Below are 21,653 nucleotides of genomic sequence, written 5' to 3' on the forward strand. Positions count from 1 at the left end.
CAGAAGCATAAATATAGCCTAAAATCTAAGATTTCGAATAGGTCTTAATAATAGCCACTCGTTTGAGCCATGGCTCCTATTTGTAACAGATGTGGATATTATTAGGACAATTTAACTTATTGTGTATACAGACTATATTATAAACTATGTTATAGTTTATATATAAACTATGTGTATATATACACAATGTATATATGTATAGACTATATGTATGTATATAGACTATATTATAAACTATATTATAGTTTATACACAATAAATTAAACTATTGTCCCAATATTGCCTATAATTTTATTTACTTTACTGCGTATAATTAATAAGTATAATTAGTTTTTACTTTACAGTGTTTATTATAAGAGTTTATTATGTTTGTAATGTTTGTAATTACGTAATTTCATTAGTTTCATTAATTTTTATTTTATATATATATCTTTATAGTAATATTTAGAATAATAACAGTTTATAAGAATTTATAAACAAACAATAATATAAATGGTTTTAAATTTTTTTACAATTTCAAACATAATTATGTTTTTTTTTTTTTTTAGTTGTCTTTGTCATCATTTGATTAATATTGCTTTCTGTTGAAACATGGTTTCTGTTGAAGCATGTTCAACAAAGTGAAGCATTAAAATTACAATACTTGCATGTGATTTGAATTTCTTTTTTTTTTTTTTTTATAGAAAATAGTGTAATTTATTAGTATTTTATTATATTTTAGTATTTTAGTATTTTATTTATTAGCTTAAAGACTTCTTTAGACAATGTTATGTATATAATTTTTAGCTTAAAATAAAACAGAAATTAATCATTAACCTACATCAGCGTACATCTCAAAAGAAGATAATAAAATACTACTTGTTTTATCTTCATCTTCAATTAGCTTTGTAAAGTCTAAATGTGATGTGAGAAAGAATTTTGGTGAAATGGACAGTATATGTGCTGGAATTAAAATACTTAGTGATCAATGCTACAATATTCATATATAGCACATGAATTAAGTAATTGAAAATTTGGAAAATGTTGAAGGTTAAATTAAAAATAAATTGTACCATTATAATTTGTTGAAGTTAATTAACATAAGGAAAAAATATGATTTTTCGTTATCTCAAAGGTAAAATGAAAGTTTAATTTGAATTTAAATTTTTGGCAAATACTACAAGTGCCGAAATACTATAAAGCTTACAAGTATGCTAGAAGTTATAGAAAGCATATTTAAACTGTTTGGATTACACGAGTTCAATCAACTTCTACTTGGTTATGTGGTAAATTGATGATTATGAAAAGGGCTTTAGTATATGCAATTGTGCGATTTGTCTGTGACTTTATTTAAAGATTGTAAGAAGAAGAGAGTGAACTATTCAATTTGGTTAAGTTATTTTTTATATACAACAATAATTTTTTTCTTTTTTTTTGTTGCAATTTGACAGTTTTAACTTAATGCATTGGTTTATTTTCAAAAATTTGAAATTTTTAATAAAATAAATAAATTTTAATAATTTGTCCGGTGGAGGTTGAGATTGTTGTCGATTTAATTATTATCAAGTCTTTAAAAATATTTTGCTGACCAAGACAATTCCGTGAAATGATCTGGTCTCTAAATTATCCCATAAGTTGAATTTAAATAATAGTTTTTGAAGAAGTTACTCATGCCTGGAAATTAATTATAAATATATTATTTTCAGTTTTAATGCCAAATAGTTTGTGTAGAATATTTTACATGTAAAAAAGTATAGACCTAGACTATTTTTATCTCTCTAAAATCACGATCGCTTGTCCAGATTAGATTATGGTTTTTTTTTTTAAAGAAATTAACCTCATAGTTTAATAATAGTCTGATCTATATATTTTCAAACTGAAAATACGTAGAGTGTCTATTCAGTTGACTTGCTATAGCCAAGATATCGCTAAGGTCTGCAATGCAAGTACTTGCGAAGTACTCAGTTAATTAGAGTTCTAGTTCCTAATTTTATGCGAGTTCGTATGTTGTTTTAAACAAAGCTCAAAAGAGTTAACTTAATTTAGAAATAAGCTGTCCAAATTAGGCACTAGCGTCAATGATTTAACACTGCAGAAAAGACAGCGATTTTGTTATATAAAAGTTACAGCATCGCGATTATCTAACTAAATATTGCATTCGAAACTAAGCGCCCCCTGTTTATAACCTATATATTGAAACTTACCGCATTACAGAGAATAATCGAAATCCGAGGGCCAGTTTAGTCTAAATGAACTGCCGATGCTTTAGGACGATTAAAAAATCTGAATACTTAAGCCGTGAGGATTGTTCATTAAATAGTTTTACCGTTTGGAGCTTTAAATTCAATTGTCCCACCACATCAGAATGGCAATAAAACTATGTGCGATAATAAAGATTACTTACAGTCTGATTTGTCGGATATAATATTGATTCATCGGACGGTGAATATAATAATGGTTGTCATTCATCGGACGGTGAATATAATAATGATCGTCAGGAATATATATATTTTTGCATTACATCTACAGCTCCATTTTAGTTAATGAAATTAGTAATATTTTTTTTTTTACCACAAATTTTTATAATATAATTTATGAGGTGTTGAAATTAAGTATTTATTTTTATTACGTATTTAAATTTTTTAATACTATAATTCCCTTAAGCTTAAAAAAAATCAACTAATGCATAACTAATCAATGATTGACAAAAATATTATTGATTGCATTGTAGGAAAAATTTTTTGTCCTAGCTTGGTGTAGGCAATTTACTGCGCGCCCTATTATAAGTTTGTTATCTGAGGCTTTCATTTGCAAAAACTTTTAATAAATTTACATGCCGACAAAATGGATATCTCTTGCAGGTATAGCCCAATAGAATAATATTATATTTGTCACCGTCACCTTGAAACAGCCCTAATTATAAAAATAAATAGGGTGAGAATATATTCTCAATTTGAAATGTAAAATAAATTCTATGACATATTTTTAACAATATGTGGTTATGAAAATAACCGTTTTTTGGAAGCAGTTCTCATCATCATTAACGGAGATTCTTCACTTTACACCATTGTATCAAAACTCACCATGATACTTTTATTTCTGAAATAAAATTAAAAAATTCAAATTATATAATATTAATAATGTTCAAATTTATAAATACAACAAGAAAAGTGGGTGAGTGAGGATTCATTTCCAACCCCAATTTGGTTAAACTGTAATTTAACAATTATTTTTGTTTGTTTTTGGTCAAAAATCAAATAACTGTTCTCAAAATTATGCTTTGTAAGCGCCCATTTTTTGCCATTCTGACCAAAAAAAAGAAAAGGGTGTTTTTTGTACTTTTTCGTACTCCCTGAGTTGATTTCTAACTTTTTTCGGTCTTTAAAATAACTTTTTTTTTCAAAAAAACCTAAAACTGACCTGACAATGGTAAAATTAAAAACTACCAAGCAAGAGTATATATATATATATATATATATATATATATATATATATATATATATATATAAATTAGTAAAAACACTTATCTAATTTTTAGTTGTCTTCAACAGCTTGTTTCTCCATCAGTAAGTTCATCAGGAAGCTTCGTGATGAACCTACTAATGGAGGAACATGCTGTTGAAGACATTTAAAAATTAGATGTGTTTTTACTCATTTATTATTGCTCTGTTCTTTAGGAACATTGAGCACTCTATTTGAAGAATACACTAACACAGTATATATATTTATATCTATATCTATATATATATCTATGTATATATATATATATATATATATATATATATATATATATATATATATATATATATATATATATATATATATTTATATATATATATATATGTATATCTATATCTATATATATATATATATACATACATATATATATATACATATATATATATATACATATATATATATACATATATATATATATATGTATATGTATGTATATATACAGCTGCGGACAAAACTACGTGAACGATTGCAAATAGTTTTTTTTAATGAAATTTTCAATGTCTTAAAATAAGTTTATAGTTTAATACTATATATGGTTGGATAGAGCGTTTTTTGCTCTATAAGACTGTGTAAAGTGTATTCTCTAATAATTTGTTAAAAATTAAACATATCTAAATGTTCAAAAAGCATCTAATATTTTGCGCGACAAAACCACGTGAACGATTTATATAAGCATCATTTTTGATGCAAATTATATTATATTCACATCGAAATCAGTGCTTTTAAAAATCGTTCATGTGGTTTTGGTATTCTAAGAACTTACAATCATTTAAATTTCTCAAGATTATTCTGTTTAACATCAAAAAATTAAAAAAATTAAACTATAATGGTTCGTCAAACTGATTCAAAAATTGAAAGCTTGGTTTTGCGTTTGCGCAAAGAAGAAAAATGGCCCATTGGGCAAATTACAGCTCATGTGAAGATGTCAAAAGGTGGAATACATAAAATTATACACCTAGAAAAGAGCAAAAAGATCGTTAAGAAAGGTGGTTGTCCACGTATTACGGATAAGCTGTAATATTCCTTTAATTTTATTTTTTTCAATATTTAATCTTAATAATATTAATGTTAATGTTAATTTTAATGTTTAACATTTTATTTTTTAGTACTGATCGAAAAATTGTGCGAAAATCTCTTGAGAATCCACATTTGACAGCCCCTGAAACTCGTCTGCAAACAGGCATGGAAAACGTAAGCACACAAACGATTCAAAGGCGTTTAAACGAAGGAGGTCTTTATGGGCGAAGACCTGCAAAGAAACCATTCCTTAAGCCCAGGCACGTCAAAGATCGCCTACAGTTCGCTAAAGATCACTTAAACTGGACAGTTGAAAATTGGAAAACAGTTTTGTGGTCGGATGAAAGTAAATTTAACATGGTTTGCAGCGACGGTCGAGGTTATGTTAGGCGTCCAGTAGGTAAAAGATTTGCAAAAGAGTATACAATAGGAACTGTAAAATTTGGGGGTGGCAATATAATGGTTTGGGGGGGTGTTTCTCCTGGGCTGGAATTGGTCTGTTGTACCGTGTAAACGGTATAATGGACCAACTACAGTACAGGGAAATATTATCTAATCAAATGTTGCCACACGCTTTAGAAAAAATGCCTCACAATTGGGTTTATCAACATGATAATGACCCTAAACATACAGCTTTGACTGTAAAAAATTGGCTCATAAATAATAGCATAACGGTTTTGAAGTGGCCTGCCCAATCTCCCGACTTAAATCCAATCGAAAATTTATGGATTGAAGTTGAGCGACACTTGGGAGGTCGCAAATTTCAAAAACCGGATGAACTTTTTCGAGCCGTACAGTATGAATGGGAGGCATTACCAAAACAGTTACTAGAAACTCTTGTAGAATCTATGCCAAGACGGTGCAAGGCCGTTATTGATTCTAAAGGCTATGCAACTAAATATTAATGTTTGTTTTTTTTTAGAATCTATTATTTGTTGATGTTAGTAAAATTATTCTTTTACGTTTGTATAATTGTTCACGTGGTTTTGTCGCGCAAAATATTTGATGCTTTTTGAACATTTAGATATGTTTAACTTTAAACAAATTATTAGAGAATACACTTTACACAGTCTTATAGAGCAAAAAACGCTCTATCCAACCATATATAGTATTAAACTATAAACTTATTTTAAGACATTGAAAATTTCATTAAAAAAAACTATTTGCAATCGTTCACGTAGTTTTGTCCGCAGCTGTATATATATGTATATATATACAGACATATATATATACATATATATATATATATATATATATATATATATATATATATATATATATATATATATATATATATATATATATATATGAGAGAGAGAGAGATTAAAATATGCATATCATATTAAAACACTCATAAAAACATACTTTGCAAATGTAGCTTAATCCAAGAAACAGTCCAAACCATAATAAAATGTCAGATGATTTTTAGCATGAATTCTTTTAACTGGCATCGACAACCTGCAAGATGTGAAAGATTGCATTACATTTTTTTTCAAGCACAAAAGAACATGACTTCTAAATTGTTTTTGATTGAACCAAATATTTTCAACAGGGTTTTTATTGTTTGATAAAATAAATTAAATGAAAGCCAGTGAAAACAAACCGCAAAATAATATCTTTTTATTTTAATCAAATTTATTAAAAAATTCAATAAAAACTTAATTATGAACTTACATGGGTGCTTGAACGGCTACGTTCAAAAAATTAGTCAAATTACTTTTAAAAAAGTCAAAGCTAGCGGAATGCTATCAAAGTAAGACACTTTGTAAACTATCCTATCTAAAACACTTTGTTAACTATGAAAAATAAGTTAAATATTTATAAATATATTTATTTAAATCTATACAACTTTTATTTATTATTGTAAGATTGATTAAGGTAAATAAACAAATTATTACTTGTTCTTGTTTACAACTTTGGTCATTGTAAGTGTAATAAGCATGAACGGACGGCCATTTTTATTCAATTGCATTAAATTTTGTGTTGATACGCAAATCACGGCAAACGAATAACTTGACCTGATTCTGAGCAGGGCCTACTAAAATAACAGGCCTCCTAATCGCGCAACGGCTCGAAAAATGTGGAGGCTGATGTAGCGGCAAAAGTGAGTAGGTACAAACAGCGGGGCGGAGCGGATCAGCGGGGCGGATCATTTAAACGGTACAAACGGCGGGGCGGATCATTTAAACGTTACTAAAGCGAGTTATATTTCATTAAAAAAACGATTCAGATATAGTTTAAATTCACTAACGATATAATATTTAGAAGGAATTTGCATATTACAATTTTATTAAACGACAAAAAAAAGTATATAAGTTTATAATATTTTATAAATTTTATGAACTCAAAAAACAACGTGATCCGCCAATTTGTATCAAGTGATCCGCCAACTTATATCAAGTGATCCGCCAATTTATATCAAGTGATCCGCCTAATATTTTGATTATTTGAATCAAACTCCTTCAATTATAACGATTGTTTTACAAAAAAACAAGGTGATCCGCCAACTTATATCAAGTGATCCGCCAATTTATATCAAGTGATCCGCCTAATATTATAATTGTTTGAATCAAACTCCTTTAATTTTAACGATTGTTTTACAAAAAAACAAGGTAATCCGCCAACTTATATCAAGTGATCCGCCAATTTATATCAAGTGATCCGCCTAATATTTTGATTATTTGAATCAAACTCCTTCAATTTTAATGATTGTTTTACAAAAAAACAAGGTGATCCGCCAATTTATATCAAGTGATCCGCCAATTTATATCAAGTGATCCGCCTAATATTTTGATTATTTGAATCAAACTCCTTCAATTATAACGATTGTTTTACAAAAAAACAAGGTGATCCGCCAACTTATATCAAGTGATCCGCCTAATATTTTGATTATTTGAATCAAACTCCTTCAATTTTAACGATTGTTTTACAAAAAGACAAGGTGATCCGCCAAATTATATCAAGAGATCCGCCAAACTTTATGAAGTGATACGCCTAATATTTTGATTGCTTAAGTCTAACTCTGTAAGCTTTAATGATAGTTCTACCAAAAAACAAAGTGATCCGCCAATTTATATTAAGTGATTCGCCTAATATTTTGATTGTTTAAATGAAATTCTGTAAAGTTTAATGATTGTTCTACAAAAAAAAACGTGATCCGCCGATTTATATCAGGTGATCCGCCTACTGTTGTCATCGGCCAGAGTGAATGTTTATTGCTTAAAAACAATATCTTACTTGAAATTCTTTTATTCAACTGCTTATTAAACTGCTTATTCATCAAAATACTCTTCTTATCACAAAATTCTTTTTCTTTTTAAAAATCCTCTTTAAATCTCTTAAAAATTCTTTTCTCTTAAAATCCTCTTTAAATCTCTTCTTCTAACAAAAACCAAATAGTTTTTGCTTGTTTTCCAGTTGCGATATCTTTTCATTTATTTATATGGCAGGTTGATGAGTCTTCATGTTTACGTCTTTTCTCGGTTGTTGTTTTTTAACTTAATTCTTTTTGCTTTATCATTTATTGATGTGAAGAGTGGACGAGTCATCTTGTATGTGTCTTTTCTGATCGTTGTTTTTAACTTTTCTTATTATCGCTTTATCATTTACGAGTCTTCGCGTTTACATCTTTTCTCAGTTGTATTTAACTTTTCTTCTAACGCTTTATCACTTATTTATGTGAAGAGTTGGTGAAACTCTGTAAAGTTTAATGATTGTTCTACAAAAAAAAACGTGATCCGCCGATTTATATCAGGTAATCCGCCTACTGTTGTCATCGGCCAGAGTGAATGTTTATTGCTTAAAAACAAAATGTTACTTGACAGTGTAAAAAAAACTCAAAGCAAAGTTTGGAATGAAAAAGAGAGGGGACTACACAACATGAATTTTAATTAAATATATTATTAAAAGATTTTATTTAAAGTAGGTTTTATTTAGTAGTAAACTTATGTAAAACTTTTAAAAGAAAAACAAAAACCATTATCAAAATGCAAGATATATTTACCATGAGGAACTAAAACTGCAAGGTTGTGGTTACCGATGTAATGGATAACAACAAGATCTTTCCGACTCAGGTCACAGTACACAAACTTCTGGAAATCATTTGAAATTCCTGTTGGTATAACTGTGGCAAAATGGATCTTTGTGTAAAGTGGCAGAGCCCGAGGAATTTTACTGGAACCATTTTGCTTCCACCTATACCCATCTGCCCACCAATCGTCTAAAAAATAATAATAATAATAATAATAATATATATTTATATATACACACACATATACATTGCATATACAATAAACAACCACAATATTTACATGCAACATCACTTGGTAACAAATAAGGAGAATTTAAACTTTTGTGTGAACTAAAAAGAGCATGATTTAACAACTCATCAATTGTATAGTTAGTAGGTTCCACAGTATAAAATAAAAATAGATATGGCAGGCAAAAAGGTGGAAATTGCTGGAATTATTTAAATTGCTTTATACATGGAGAACAACTTCACATCATATAAATTAAGTGACAGTAATCAGGACAACCAAAATTGTTGAGTAAAAAGAGCAAAAATATAAGCAAACAAACAAAGTTCAAAACATGCAGAGGTAATAATAAAAAATACAGCTGAGAACAAACCAAGTTTATACCAAGGTACAAATTCCTTATAAACAAAACAGAAAATTTATGGAACATATTCAGGGTGTTAGCTAGCCTAATCATTAGCCAAATGGCACCGAGTATACTGTAGAATTCCCAATGGGTTTAAAGTTTCCAAAATTCAATACCTCTTTTTTTTTTTTAGTAGTAGTAGTGGTAGTGGTAGTGGTAGTGGTAGTGGTAGTAGTAGTAGTATAGTAGTAGTAGTAATCTTAGTTGGCCTCATTTTACGATTTGCCTAGCTCTGGCGCTACAAATTTTGCCCTCATGTTACAATATTTTGCCTGCGTAACAATATTAAGTTACACAGAATGTTCTCATCTTACGAATCTGCCCTTATGTCACAAAATGTGCATAGCATGAGGGCAAAAACTGCACTCATGTTAAGCTACATAGTAACATCAGGGCATTTGTCATAAAAGTTATTTATTTTAAGATAAACGATTAAGCAAGCAAATAGTCAATTTAAACATGGCAAAGTTTGATGTATTAGTGGAATGATTAAGATTGATATAGTAATAAATTTTTATAATATTGATAATATAATTAGAACGATAACATATTAATAAATAATATTTATGTTGAACATATATGTAATAATATCTAAAATAAATTGAATAATGATATTGACAATATATTAATTAAGATTGATAATAAAGTTAACTAATACCTTAATCTAACTTTATTATCAGCAATAAACATAAATTTATTGCTACCTAGGTAGTAATTAATCTGCGTTTATTGTTAAACCAACAATGTTATTGAACTTTTTGTTGACTAATCATACTAATTAATAATACCTTTGAGGTCCTCATTGATGTAAGTTCTATGTTTTTTTGGTACTATAACTAATAGAGATTTACAGAGATAAAGAATAGAATCAGGAGTAATAAAGTAGCAAGCATGGTAAAGAGATACAACCTTAGCAGATGGTTAAGATCAGAAGTAAGATTTGATCCTAGAAGTCAAAGGGTAGATGACTCATTCAGTACATTACTGTTCATAAATATAGGAAGATCTAGATTTTTGCGATAAGGATTCCCCAAAAAAAATTTAGTCTTATCTGAGTTAGAGATAATTCTCTATCAAAAAAAGAAAAAATATTATAATTTCATTTTGATTGCAAAATTATAAGTTTAATTTTATAAAAAAGTTTTGAAAAGTTATAACTTTGAAAATATGTCTCACCCATTTTAGGGCTAGAAGTTTGGGTTACATGAGGGCTTCGAACCGGGATTATAGATATATTTTTGTTTATCATAAAATATATTCCTGGCTAACACCCCAACATTGCCAACAAATGTAAACAGTTTCAAGAACAAATTAGACAAATATTTAGCATTAAAAAAATTAACTTAATGAGTTTTAATAGTAATAAAAATTTTTAATACTAAAAAAAAGTATAAAAAATTTAAACAAAAATTACTTTTGGTCTTAAGTCTTCTAAGTAGTTTTTGTTTAAATTTTTTATTCTTTTTATTAATATATACCTATATTATCAAAAGTGAGTTGTCAAAGTGAGTTTCTAATTCACTCGCTGTTAACACATAGCTATGTGTTAACAGCGAGTGAATTAGAAACTCACTTTATATACTACTACTAAATCATATTTTATATACTACTACTAAATTATATATACTACTAATAAACTATAATTATAATTATAATAATAATACACATTTTATATACTACTACTAAATTATAATAATATTTTTAATAATATAGCAGTTACTATATTGTTATAATTTATGATTGTTTTTAGGCAAGTACAATGAAAGCACATTGGTGCTCACATTTTAAAACCATAACACAGATACTTTTAAACAGCATGTATAAAAAAGGTCATTTAAAAACCTACAGATTATTTTCTATAGCATGTCTTACACTGACATAATATAAAATAGACACAAGCATGTAAGTTTGTTATGGAGCCATTTTACAATAATAAGTAAATCTTCAAATAAATTATAATAGGAAAGACAATTTTTAGCTTCAAAAAAATGTTGCATATTAAATGACATCTTGAAAATATTCAATATAATATTAAATGACATTTAGAAGTCCTTACATATTTATTAATAAGATATCTTGCTTTACTATAGCATAGCCTTAAGTAAAGGATAAACTATGCCTAAGTAGTGTTAGATTTTACTTTAAACATATTAAAAGAAACAAAGCTATATACAGTCTTGTAGACTACATGTAGGCTACAGTCTACATTGTAGATTACAGGTATAACTTCTTTAAAGTCTAACTTTACTTTAGGCATCGTAATTGATTTTTACTAGTATAATCCAAAAACTATGCTATTTACTACATTATACTACTTTAGTATACAAATATATTTTAAAAATACAAATACTATACAAGTGCACTGAAATATTGCTGCCTAACCTTTTTCATGATTCACTTGTATGACATAAACTTCGCCTGCCTTAGGATTGTTGAGTGTAGTTGTTCTATCTTCATTATTGCTCTTGGCGATAAGATTTGTAATAACCTCTATTTTAAGGTGCTTTATGCTACCTATCAAAACAGGCACAGCCATTTACTAAAAAGTCATCATAAAAAAATTTAGCAGTATGTTTGTTCAGGTTGAATTCGTTAGCAGATATTAAACTATTAAAAGTGCCGTGTCACTTGAATGATCCGCTCCGCTGATCCGCCCCGCCCCGCCGTTTGTACCTACTCGGCAAAAGTTGCTTAGAATAAGAATAAGTTGTATCCATATCAAGACTTAAAAATGCCCAGAAAATGTTGTGTTACTGGTTGTAATTCTAACTATGACTCAGTAAAGAATAAGACAACAACTTTCAGATTACCTAGGGATCCTGAAGAGCGCCAGAGATGGATTAAAGCAATACCAAGAGAGAATATACCAGACAGTTATGACACAGTAGTTTGTGCAAAACATTTTCCATCAAACTTCCAAGTTATTAAAGTAAAAGGAAGAGAAAGACCTCGAGATCCGCCTAGTGTATTTGAATTATTACCAAAGAGTTTAGTGCCAACTCCTCCACCAGCAAAAAGAAGAACAACGAAAGCTGAAAGCTCTGTAAGATCAGTTAAAGAAGATGAACTTTCAAAATTCGTAGAGCTTGACAATATTGACTCATTTGAAATTTTTTGCAATTCGTTATCTCAAGGAAGACTTAATGATTCAATATTTTATTATACTTGTTTGAATAGATGTTGCATTCAATCAAAAGAGCATGAAAACAAATCTGGTATTAATAAATTTTATCTAATAGTATTTAATGACCTATCATATGAAGCCTATCATGCTGGAGTTAGATGCACTGTTACCTCTTTAGTTAAAAATTGTATTCATAAATTCAAATGTTGGTCACAAGTTCACGAGGCATTACAATATTTGACATCTTTTGAAAAGTCAGAAAAGAAAACCATTTTACTTCTACAAGTTGAATGCATGAGTAATATGAACTCAAGTAATATTCTTGAGCAAAAATATTCACCTGAAGTTATTATTCGAGCTTTTGAGTACTTTGCACTGTCACGCAGCTTATATAATCAATTGAGAAATGATTTTCAACTTCCTAGTATTGCTACCCTAACTCATATAACTTCAAAAGTTTCAAACATTGATGATAATGCTTTTATTTGTAGTATTTTTTCAAAACTCAACAATGGTCAAAAACAATGTATACTGTTAATATATGAAGTTTATATTAAACCTATGCTCACTTATCATGGAGGACAGTTGTTTGGTAAAGCAGTAAATGACGAATCAAATCTTGCAAAAACTGTATTGGCTTTCATGATTATATGTTTTTATGGGGGACCAAAATTTTTAATTAAAATGTTACCAGTAAACAATTTAGACTCAGATTTTCTATATGATCAAACTATTATCCTAATTGACCAAATTAAGAAGGCTAATGGAAAAGTTATTGCTATAATTAATGATAATAACAGAGTAAATCAAGCATTTTTCAAACGATTTGATTGCTTATATCCATGGTTAACAACTGATGGCATTTTTTTACTTTTTGATTTTGTGCATTTATTGAAGTGTATACGAAATAATTGGATAGCTGAGAAGTCTGGTGAAATTGAGTTTAGTTATAGTGGAAAAACCTATACTGTTAAATGGGATCACATTAAAAAGCTTCAAAAGTTGGAAGATGGTGAGCTGGTTAAAATGTCTAAGCTGACTTATGTTGCTGCTAACCCAAGACCAATTGAGAGACAAAATGTTAATACATGTTTGAAAGTATTTTGTGAAGAGACTATAAATGCATTAAAGTGTCATCAAGGTATGAAAGATGATGATAATGAAGGAACTATTGTTTTCTTAACTAAGGTGGTTCAGTTTTGGAAAATAGTCAACGTAAAAAGTCCATCTGAAGGAATCCACTTGAAAGACCACTTACGAGATCCTATATCATCAGTTGATGATTTACGGCTTAATGATTTAATTGAGTTTTCTGGAATGCTAAAGTCAACAATGATTCAAGGAAAGAGAATTAAAAGTATAACCATGGACACAAGCAATGCATTATACCAAACATGTAATGGTTTAGTTGAATTAAGTAAACATTTGGTTAAACAATTCTCATATGTATGTATTGCTTGGGAATTTTACAACAGATCCCATAGAAAGAGCATTTGGAAAACTCAGACAAGGTAGTGGGGGAACTTATTGTATAAATACACAACAAGTAATTGAAAAGTGGAATATCAGCAAAACCAAACTAGTTCTTCAGAAATTTATTAACATTTCGAGTGTTGCTGTTTTGTCTGGCCATGCCTGTGATGGCTGTTTTCATAAACTTTCAGAGGATGAGTGTGAGATGTTTAATCATTTACATGAACTTTTAGATCAACTTCCATTTGATATTAAGTCATCGTTAGTTTACATAGCAGGATATGTTTCTAGAAAAGACAATGAAGATGATGATGATACTTTTTTGCATTATGGTACCTATGGAAATTTTACATCTGCCTTAGACCGTGGTGGCCTAAAAATACCCAACGATACATATTGTGAATGGGTATTCTTGAGTTACATTTTGTTTAATTATGTTAGCACATCAAGCTTTTGTAGATATTCTATGTCCTGTTTATTTATGGATATTGCTTGTACTTACGATTTCACCAAAATTACTAGAAATCATTGTCATATTCTTACAAATATTTTATTTAACAATTATTGCTATATACGTTCACCTGCGTCAGACAAGGAAACCAAAGTTAAAGCTTATAACTGTTATGTTAGCTTTTGTTAATAAATATACTATACAAAGCTTGCATTTTAATTTTAGATGATATTTTGTTTAAAAATTGGTAATTTATATTTTACTTTTAAACTCTTGCTGTCAATATTTCAATGTACTTAAAAACATAAGGTTTTTTTTCCATTTATTAGTAACAGTTGTTTTTGTACTAATTTTTTCAAAACTATCATTTCTGTTTTATAAACGTTTTTGTAATAAAAATATCGACTTCTTTATTAAACCACAAAAAATTAGCCTTAGACTTGGCCTTATATTAATTCTTCTTATCCTTTGTCTTTTATTTAATCAGGTCGTACTTTTTGAGTAAGACTTAAATAAGCAATATCTTTACATGAATTTTTAAATAGATATTTAAACTTAAGAAATCTAATAGTTAACAATAATCTAATAGTTAAATCTAATAGTTATAATAATATTAATATTTATAATTAATAAAAATCTAATAGTTAAATCTAACAGCTAAGCGCATCAAAACAAAAAACATCGGCCTCCACATTTTTCGAGCCGTTGCGCGATTAGGAGGCCTGTTATTTTAGTACGCCCTGATTCTGAGCTATGGGATCGTCTGCCAACCGTTTGATCTTTTGTTCAATAACATGAGGATGGTGTTTTGAGCATTAGTAAAGAAGGAATTCGTGTGAAAACAAAAACAACGACAAATTTAATGTTTGAACTTTTTGCAGATCTGTTTAACGAGTACGTGTTTGATTTTGAGGAACCGTTGTATGTGGGTGTTGAGAGTTATATGAGCAAGGTGTTTAAAACGGTGAAAAGTGGTAGCGAGTTGACTTTGTCGATTTTGAATGCGGGAAGTTTGGAAATCGCCGTGAGATCTTTAGACCAGTTTGCGTATAATATTAAGGTGGCGATGGAAAGCGTTTAAAACGTGAATTTGAATGAGCGCTATTCTTTTCAGTCAAAGTGAAAAATTTCGGCTTCGAGGTTTAGCGATATGTGTAAGATGATAAAGTCGACATTGGAATTTAGAGTGGCTTTAGAGAAAGGGGTGTTGATATTTTCAATGGAGACAAGCGGTATTTTTTCGGAAAGCTTTAAGTTTGGAGAAGAAACTGAGGATGAAATGAAAGTTCATTTAGTGCATCGGTCTGAGCAGCTGTATCGAGTTTCAAAAATAGTTTCTTTTTCGAGCGTGTTGGATGTATTTGTGGAAGAGGGCAAACCGTTGATGATTTCGTTCACAGGTGAGATTGGAACGGTAAAAGTGTATTTTCTTTAGGTCCTTTAGACCAATGAAAATTCTTCGAATTTTCATTGGTCTAAAAATTTCTTCTTCGAATTTTTATTGGTCATAAATTAACCAATCTAGCTGAGCCTACTTCATCCTCAGATTCAGCCACAAAAAATTATGTAGACACGCATTCAGGAGGAGGAACTTCAGTGAGCACCGCGGATTTGGATTTGAATTCCCATAAATTGATCAATGTGCTTGATCCTTCAAATGCTCAAGACGGGGCGACAAAAAGTTACGCGGACGTTTTGTCACAAAAATCCAACTTTTTAGGACTTGTTCCAAATTCAAGCTTTTCATCCTGGGGTTAAAATCGCAACTGTGGCAGGATCAACCACCGCACCAGTCTTCAGCTACGTAGACGGTCCTGGAGTTCTGAGAAGGTTATGGCTAGTTTTGAGTGGAACTGGAACAAACGTCCCTGGACAAGTCTTTCTTCGAATATTGGCAGACGGAGAAATGAGAGTGGGGAGTTATTCAACAACCACTGACGCTGTTGGTGTGGACGTCACTGCTCTTGCTTGCAACTTGCTCTTTTCCCCTCTCGGAGAACCGTAACTACTACAAAGTACGGGTTCTAGCGCATTGATCCTTTTCCTATACTTAAGGTTGATACCTTTGATGCGTTGACTTACCTTTTTTTCAAAAAAAATCTGTGATGAAGTTCTAAAAAATTTCTTAGCGCAATATCTTTTTGTTAAGTTATAAAATTTTTTTCTTGTTGAAGTTTAAAAAATATTTCTTGTCTTGATTATGTTGTCATAAAAAATTTCTTACCGCAATGATTTAAATTTATTTTGGATCTTTAGGACAAGGTCTATTTTTGTAATGTCCAATAGCTAAGGTGTGAATGCCATCTTCCAAAATGAATCTTTTGTCATCGTTGGCGCTGAGTGCGACTTTGTTGATTTCTTCGGTGTAAACATCGTGAAGATGGGATCGGAAGACGTTCATGGTTGCAAGCTTTTCTTTCTTATCCATTAAGCAATCGTAGTAATCTTGGTGAGTGATGTGATTTTTAACAATGCAATTCTTAACACCTTTGCATCTTTTGTGTTCATCGTCTTTTTCTTCTTTAAGAATCTTGTAGGAGTAGAGCTTAGGTCGAAGACCAACAAACTCTTTAATTTGCTTACCTCCAGTTTCGTCTTTGAACATTCCGATAACCTTTTTATTTACGCCCACTTTGAACCCAACACTTTGAACAGCAGGATGGTTTTTATCAAATTCGCTCGTGTCAAATTTTTCTAGTACATCATCAGCAATGTCTTTATAAAAATCTTCAGTTTCAATTTCGTAAAAGAGTGAGTCTGTATCGGTCATTAATAATTTTGCTCGATCACCGTATTTAGTCTTTATGTAGTCGTAGTGGTGTTCAAACATGAGAGTTTTGCTGATGTCGAGGATGCACATTCCTAAGTAAATGGGCTTGTCGAAAAAGATTTTTGTTTTTTTTATGTGAACTGCAATTAAGTTTTCATCAAAAATGGTATTTCGATCATAATTAGGTTTTTTAGACCATTTTAAAGCTTCTTTTTTTGTGGTGATGAGTTTAATATCAACGTGCTTTAGAATATTTTCCATGGTTTTTCCAAATAAGGAGTTGTTCATTAGCTTGAAAAATTCCTTATCAGATTCGCAGGTAGCTTTTGCTCTTAAATCGGTGTTGAGGTCAATGTAAATTTTCATAAAAGGTTCTTCTTTAAAGGTGATACCTCGATGAATTTTTGTAATGACTAAACCCATTCGTTCATAGAGTTTTAGGTTTTTATGGTAGACAACGTATTTTTCTTTATTATTTAAATTTGGAACGAGCTTTTCAAATTTCCCAATGGGCATTCTTTCAGGTGCTAAAGGGTAATCGTTGTGTTTATCGTGAAGGTGATCAGGGTAATCTAAATCGACTTCAAGAATGCACGGCATGGATTTCCAATTTCAAAGCTCATTTTAAGTCATCCATTTGAATCCTCCAACGGGAAGATTTTTGCTCATCGCCCATCCGTACAAATTGTTAGCGTCTAAATACTGGATGAATTTTGACGGTTGTGAAGGATCGTAGGAGTCGCCCATGTATTTGTTATTAGCAGTTCCATGTCGGTTGGAGATGCTGATTCCGCCGCGTATTCCTCTTTGAACCATGAGAAGCATGTCAGGTTCAAATAGAAGCTGCAATTTAACTCCGGTTTTTTTTAACATTGCATCCCAAGCCAAACCAGGGGAGGTGTAATACCAAGGAGGGTCAAGGCCGTAATAGGTTCGACACGTCTCTCTGAAATTTCCAAAGACATCTGCAAGAATTAATACGTCTGAAACGTTGTACAGCTCGTGGTAGTCTTTAAACGTGATGCATCCAAATTCGTTTCAAACGTTTTGAGCATGTGCATACCCAGTAGGGGAGAACGGGGTGAGATGGGACAAAAAAATTTGCTTGCGTGCTGTGCTTTAAATTTTCCACAATAACCATACAAATCGGTTTAAAACTATAGTCCAATGAATTGTCATGTTAAATTATTGCAAAACCCATTATTTAACCATCAAATTAAGTTCAAGAGCTTGGTTTTTTAAAGTGACACTGTTTGTCCCATGTCACCCCATGTTGGGGTGAAATGGGACAATGGTTGGGATGAAATGGGACAAAAATAGAAACAAATAATTTTAAGCATTATTTAATTGTTTATTCTACTCCTTATAAAACATAACAATACACAAAATTTATTTATGTTTAACAAGAATAAAATACCATTCTAAATGCATTTGTAACTTTGTTCAACAGGTTGCTTGATGTTTAAATTGAGTCAAAATTACGTTGATGTCTGAGGGGGTAACTTTTTTTCTTTTTCTTATCTTTATCTTCTTTTTTTCTTTTACATTCTGATAAACTTTCAACTAGTTCATTTCTTGTTGGTGTGTCAGTCAATACCAGAGACCTAGAACATTTTTTTTTTGCACTTTTTCTCTTTGCCACCCTTTCACCCGCTTTTGGAAATGGCCTTATATCTTCTGCTGTCCAATGGTAGGCAGAAGTGCTGATTTGCTGTTTCTTTTCATTTAATAACTTCAGATACAATACACAGTGATGTGGGGATTGTTTGTTTGTCGGATTTGTCATTTGCTGGAATTGGTCGATCAGATACATAAGAACATAAAAAGTCGACATCACTGAAAACATATGGATCGTACGGGAAAATGCCAGCTGCTTTAAAACCATTTTGAATGTTTTGGGAAGTAAAGGCTCTCGTATAAGCTATTCCTAAATTTTCAGAAATGTCATATATCGTCATAGGAGTATTTGGATGCGCCTTTAACCATGAATCACATGCTGAATTGTAAAATTTCTTTAATGGCCCAAATACTGATCTGTCAAGTGGTTGGAGTTTGTGGCTGCAATGGGGTGGCAATGTCAAGAGCACAACATTGCTTTCCTTAGCTTTATCCATCAGTTCAATCGATATATGAGTTTTGTGGTTGTCCATTATTAAAAGTAATGGATGATCCTTGCTGGGATGCCCATACTCCACAAAATGATCAAACCATTTCAAAAAAATTTCTGTATTTATCCATCCACTAGGATTAGCATCACCTTTTGTACCTGTTGGTGCACCTTTAAGCATATGGCTACGAAAGTGGACACGAGGAAATATCAAAAACGGTGGAATAAAATTTCCAAGGGCATTAATGCAACCCACCATTGTAACTAGGGTTCCCCTTTCAGCAGAAGTTACCTGTCCTACTTGCTTTACTCCTTTACCAGCAATCACTTTCACTGGCTTATGAACAGTTGTCAGACCTGTTTCATCAATGTTGTAAATGCAATCAGCAGAAAAGTTATAGCGCTTCTGCACACTGTCAAGGTTTTTGAAGAAAGTATCTACATTTGTGCGATTGAAACTAGTTGTTCGACTGAGGCTGGTAGCTTCTGGCGTACGAATAGATAATTTTGTACGGTTTAAGAATAAATAAAACCATTCAGTTCCAGCTGTTTCACTCTTTTTCCAGTTTTCTGGTATTTTAATGTCATTTTTAATTGCATATTGATATGCAAGTTGCTTTGTTTCTCTAACATCAAGTCCATAATGCATATTAGATGCTTGACGAAGATATATTGAAAGTTCATCTTCTTGTGTCTTATTAAAAATATATTTATGTTGTTCATCAAAGTATAAGTTACTGTAAGAAGTTTCTTTGTTAGCCTTTATTTTCCGCTGTAAACTTGATTTTGAAATTGTATACTCTTGTGCAGCTGCTCGTAGTGATAAACAGCCAGATTCGACAGCCATCACAGCAGCTTTTATTGTATGAGCATCAGGCTTTAACCGACTTGTCACTCGTTTGTACTTTCTTGGCATCTGAAAAATTATTACTCATATTACTCACTCCATTATTAAAAAAAATTATGCTCTTTTTAATTGCATTAACCAAAATCCAGATTAGGCTATAAATTTTAAATTCATTTTAATGAAAATAAAATAGTATCACAACCCTATAAAACTTATAATGTGATTAAATTTAATAAGGCTAATAGTGAAGAACTTTATTTAAACTGAATTTAAAATACAAAAATGATTGGCATTAAAACAATACTTACTGTGAAAGATGTCTTCAGGACAAAGTAACAAAGAAATCCAATATAATAATAATTATTTTCTATGATAAAAAACACTTTACTATAAAGTAAACATTGAAATCTTATCATAAACATAAATATAATTTTCTGTTCACTTGCTTTTTTACAAAAATATTGATTATAAAAGTTAAAGTACAGTAAATTAAAAAAATGATAAAATTGAACAGTGTCCCATTTCACCCCATATCTCCTGTCCCAAGTCACCCCATTACTCGTAAGTGTGAGAAAACCTTTATTTTATATAGTTCTCGTAGCCATATGCTAATCATATTTCTTCAGTAGTTAAATAAAACAATAGTGAATAATTAAAAACCATAAACATAAAAATATATGCAAACAATACATAAATATTTAATATTAATGATGTCTTCAAAATCCAGGAAAATTGTTAGATTTTTACATATTCGCAAATAATCCGAAAAAAAAATACTCCTGAAACTTAAAAAACACAACAATATGAAGAAGCTATTGCAAACTTATAACATATATAAAAAACTTTTGCTTTATTAAATTTTTCACTGAGATATTGCCAAGTCCCATCTCACCCCATGTCCCATCTCACCCCGTTCTCCCCTAAACATCGAACAGTTGGTAAGTAGTTGGCCCGATCCTAATAACCAACTATTAGCTACAGTTGGTAAGTAGTTGGCCTGATCCTAATAACCAACTATTACCTACAGTTGGACCAACAGTCGGCTATTTAGTTGGTACCGTGAAAAAAACGTAACGCTTTTACCAACACTTAGCCAACTGTTTTTAAACAATTGTTTGCCATTAACGGCCCAACAGTAATAAAACAGTTGGCTAACAGTTGGTACCATTACCGGCCCAACTATATGATTTTTTTTCGCGATTTTTTAAATTCACTTTTGCGCTTAAATTGAAAGTGCAAAAGTTATAAATCATGTTTTGAGTATTGCTTAATAACAAAGTATAACTTTGCTTTTTAATATTTAATTTTCTATCTAATAGTGATTGTTTGTATATCAGATTTTACCAAACAGTATTACTGTCCACACAAAATATTGTATTATTTATAGATAACTTAGTTGAATACAAAAAAAAGAACAAATTTTTTATCATTACACTTTTATTTCCAGACCATTAAAGAAAAATATTTACAAATAAAGAACTAAAAATATTCTACTATTGTAGTTAATATTATTAAAGGTTTGAAACTAATATTGGCAGCTTTAATTTAAAACAATATTTTAAAACACAAGTATTTAAAAACGTGGCGATTTATTAGATAATTATTAATTATAATTAAGAAAAATTAGAATTATAAATAAAATCAATATAAATAAGCTTTTATAAATTTGCAAAAGAAAATAATAACTAAATATTCTTTTCATTG

At 30.2% G+C, this 21,653-nt stretch overlaps 2 protein-coding genes and 1 pseudogene across 3 annotated transcripts in view; all 3 read right to left on the bottom strand.

The window, feature by feature from the left end:
• Positions 1 to 2,910: 2,910 nt before the first annotated feature.
• LOC149885995 (uncharacterized) lies at positions 2,911 to 11,816 on the bottom strand. Its single transcript, XM_090093623.1, has 5 exons — positions 11,560 to 11,816; positions 8,519 to 8,734; positions 6,414 to 8,313; positions 5,881 to 5,973; positions 2,911 to 3,078 (listed from the first exon to the last, which is right to left on the bottom strand). The coding sequence occupies exons 1-3, from the start codon at positions 11,711 to 11,713 to the stop codon at positions 8,288 to 8,290; spliced, it is 396 nt and encodes a 131-aa protein (XP_089949749.1). The 5' UTR covers positions 11,714 to 11,816; the 3' UTR covers positions 2,911 to 3,078; positions 5,881 to 5,973; positions 6,414 to 8,287.
• A 6,509-nt stretch (positions 11,817 to 18,325) lies between these two features.
• LOC149885996 (uncharacterized) lies at positions 18,326 to 20,515 on the bottom strand (annotated as a pseudogene). Its single transcript, XR_016454346.1, has 2 exons — positions 20,258 to 20,515; positions 18,326 to 20,018 (listed from the first exon to the last, which is right to left on the bottom strand). The product of XR_016454346.1 is annotated as an uncharacterized LOC149885996 (transcript).
• Positions 20,516 to 21,607: 1,092 nt separating this feature from the next.
• Positions 21,608 to 21,653, bottom strand: part of LOC149885997 (uncharacterized) — a 1,930-nt gene continuing 1,884 nt past the window's right edge. The window contains exon 4 of the mRNA XM_090093622.1: positions 21,608 to 21,653. This exon is cut by the window's right edge and continues 148 nt beyond it. Coding sequence (XP_089949748.1) covers positions 21,635 to 21,653 — 19 coding nt within the window. The 3' untranslated portion in view covers positions 21,608 to 21,634.

The sequence above is a fragment of the Hydra viridissima genome, unplaced genomic scaffold, assembly GCF_058129835.1.
Source record: "Hydra viridissima isolate aposymbiotic clone 2 unplaced genomic scaffold, HvirCarnegie_v1 scaffold_7, whole genome shotgun sequence".
Taxonomy (NCBI): Eukaryota; Metazoa; Cnidaria; class Hydrozoa; order Anthoathecata; family Hydridae; genus Hydra; species Hydra viridissima.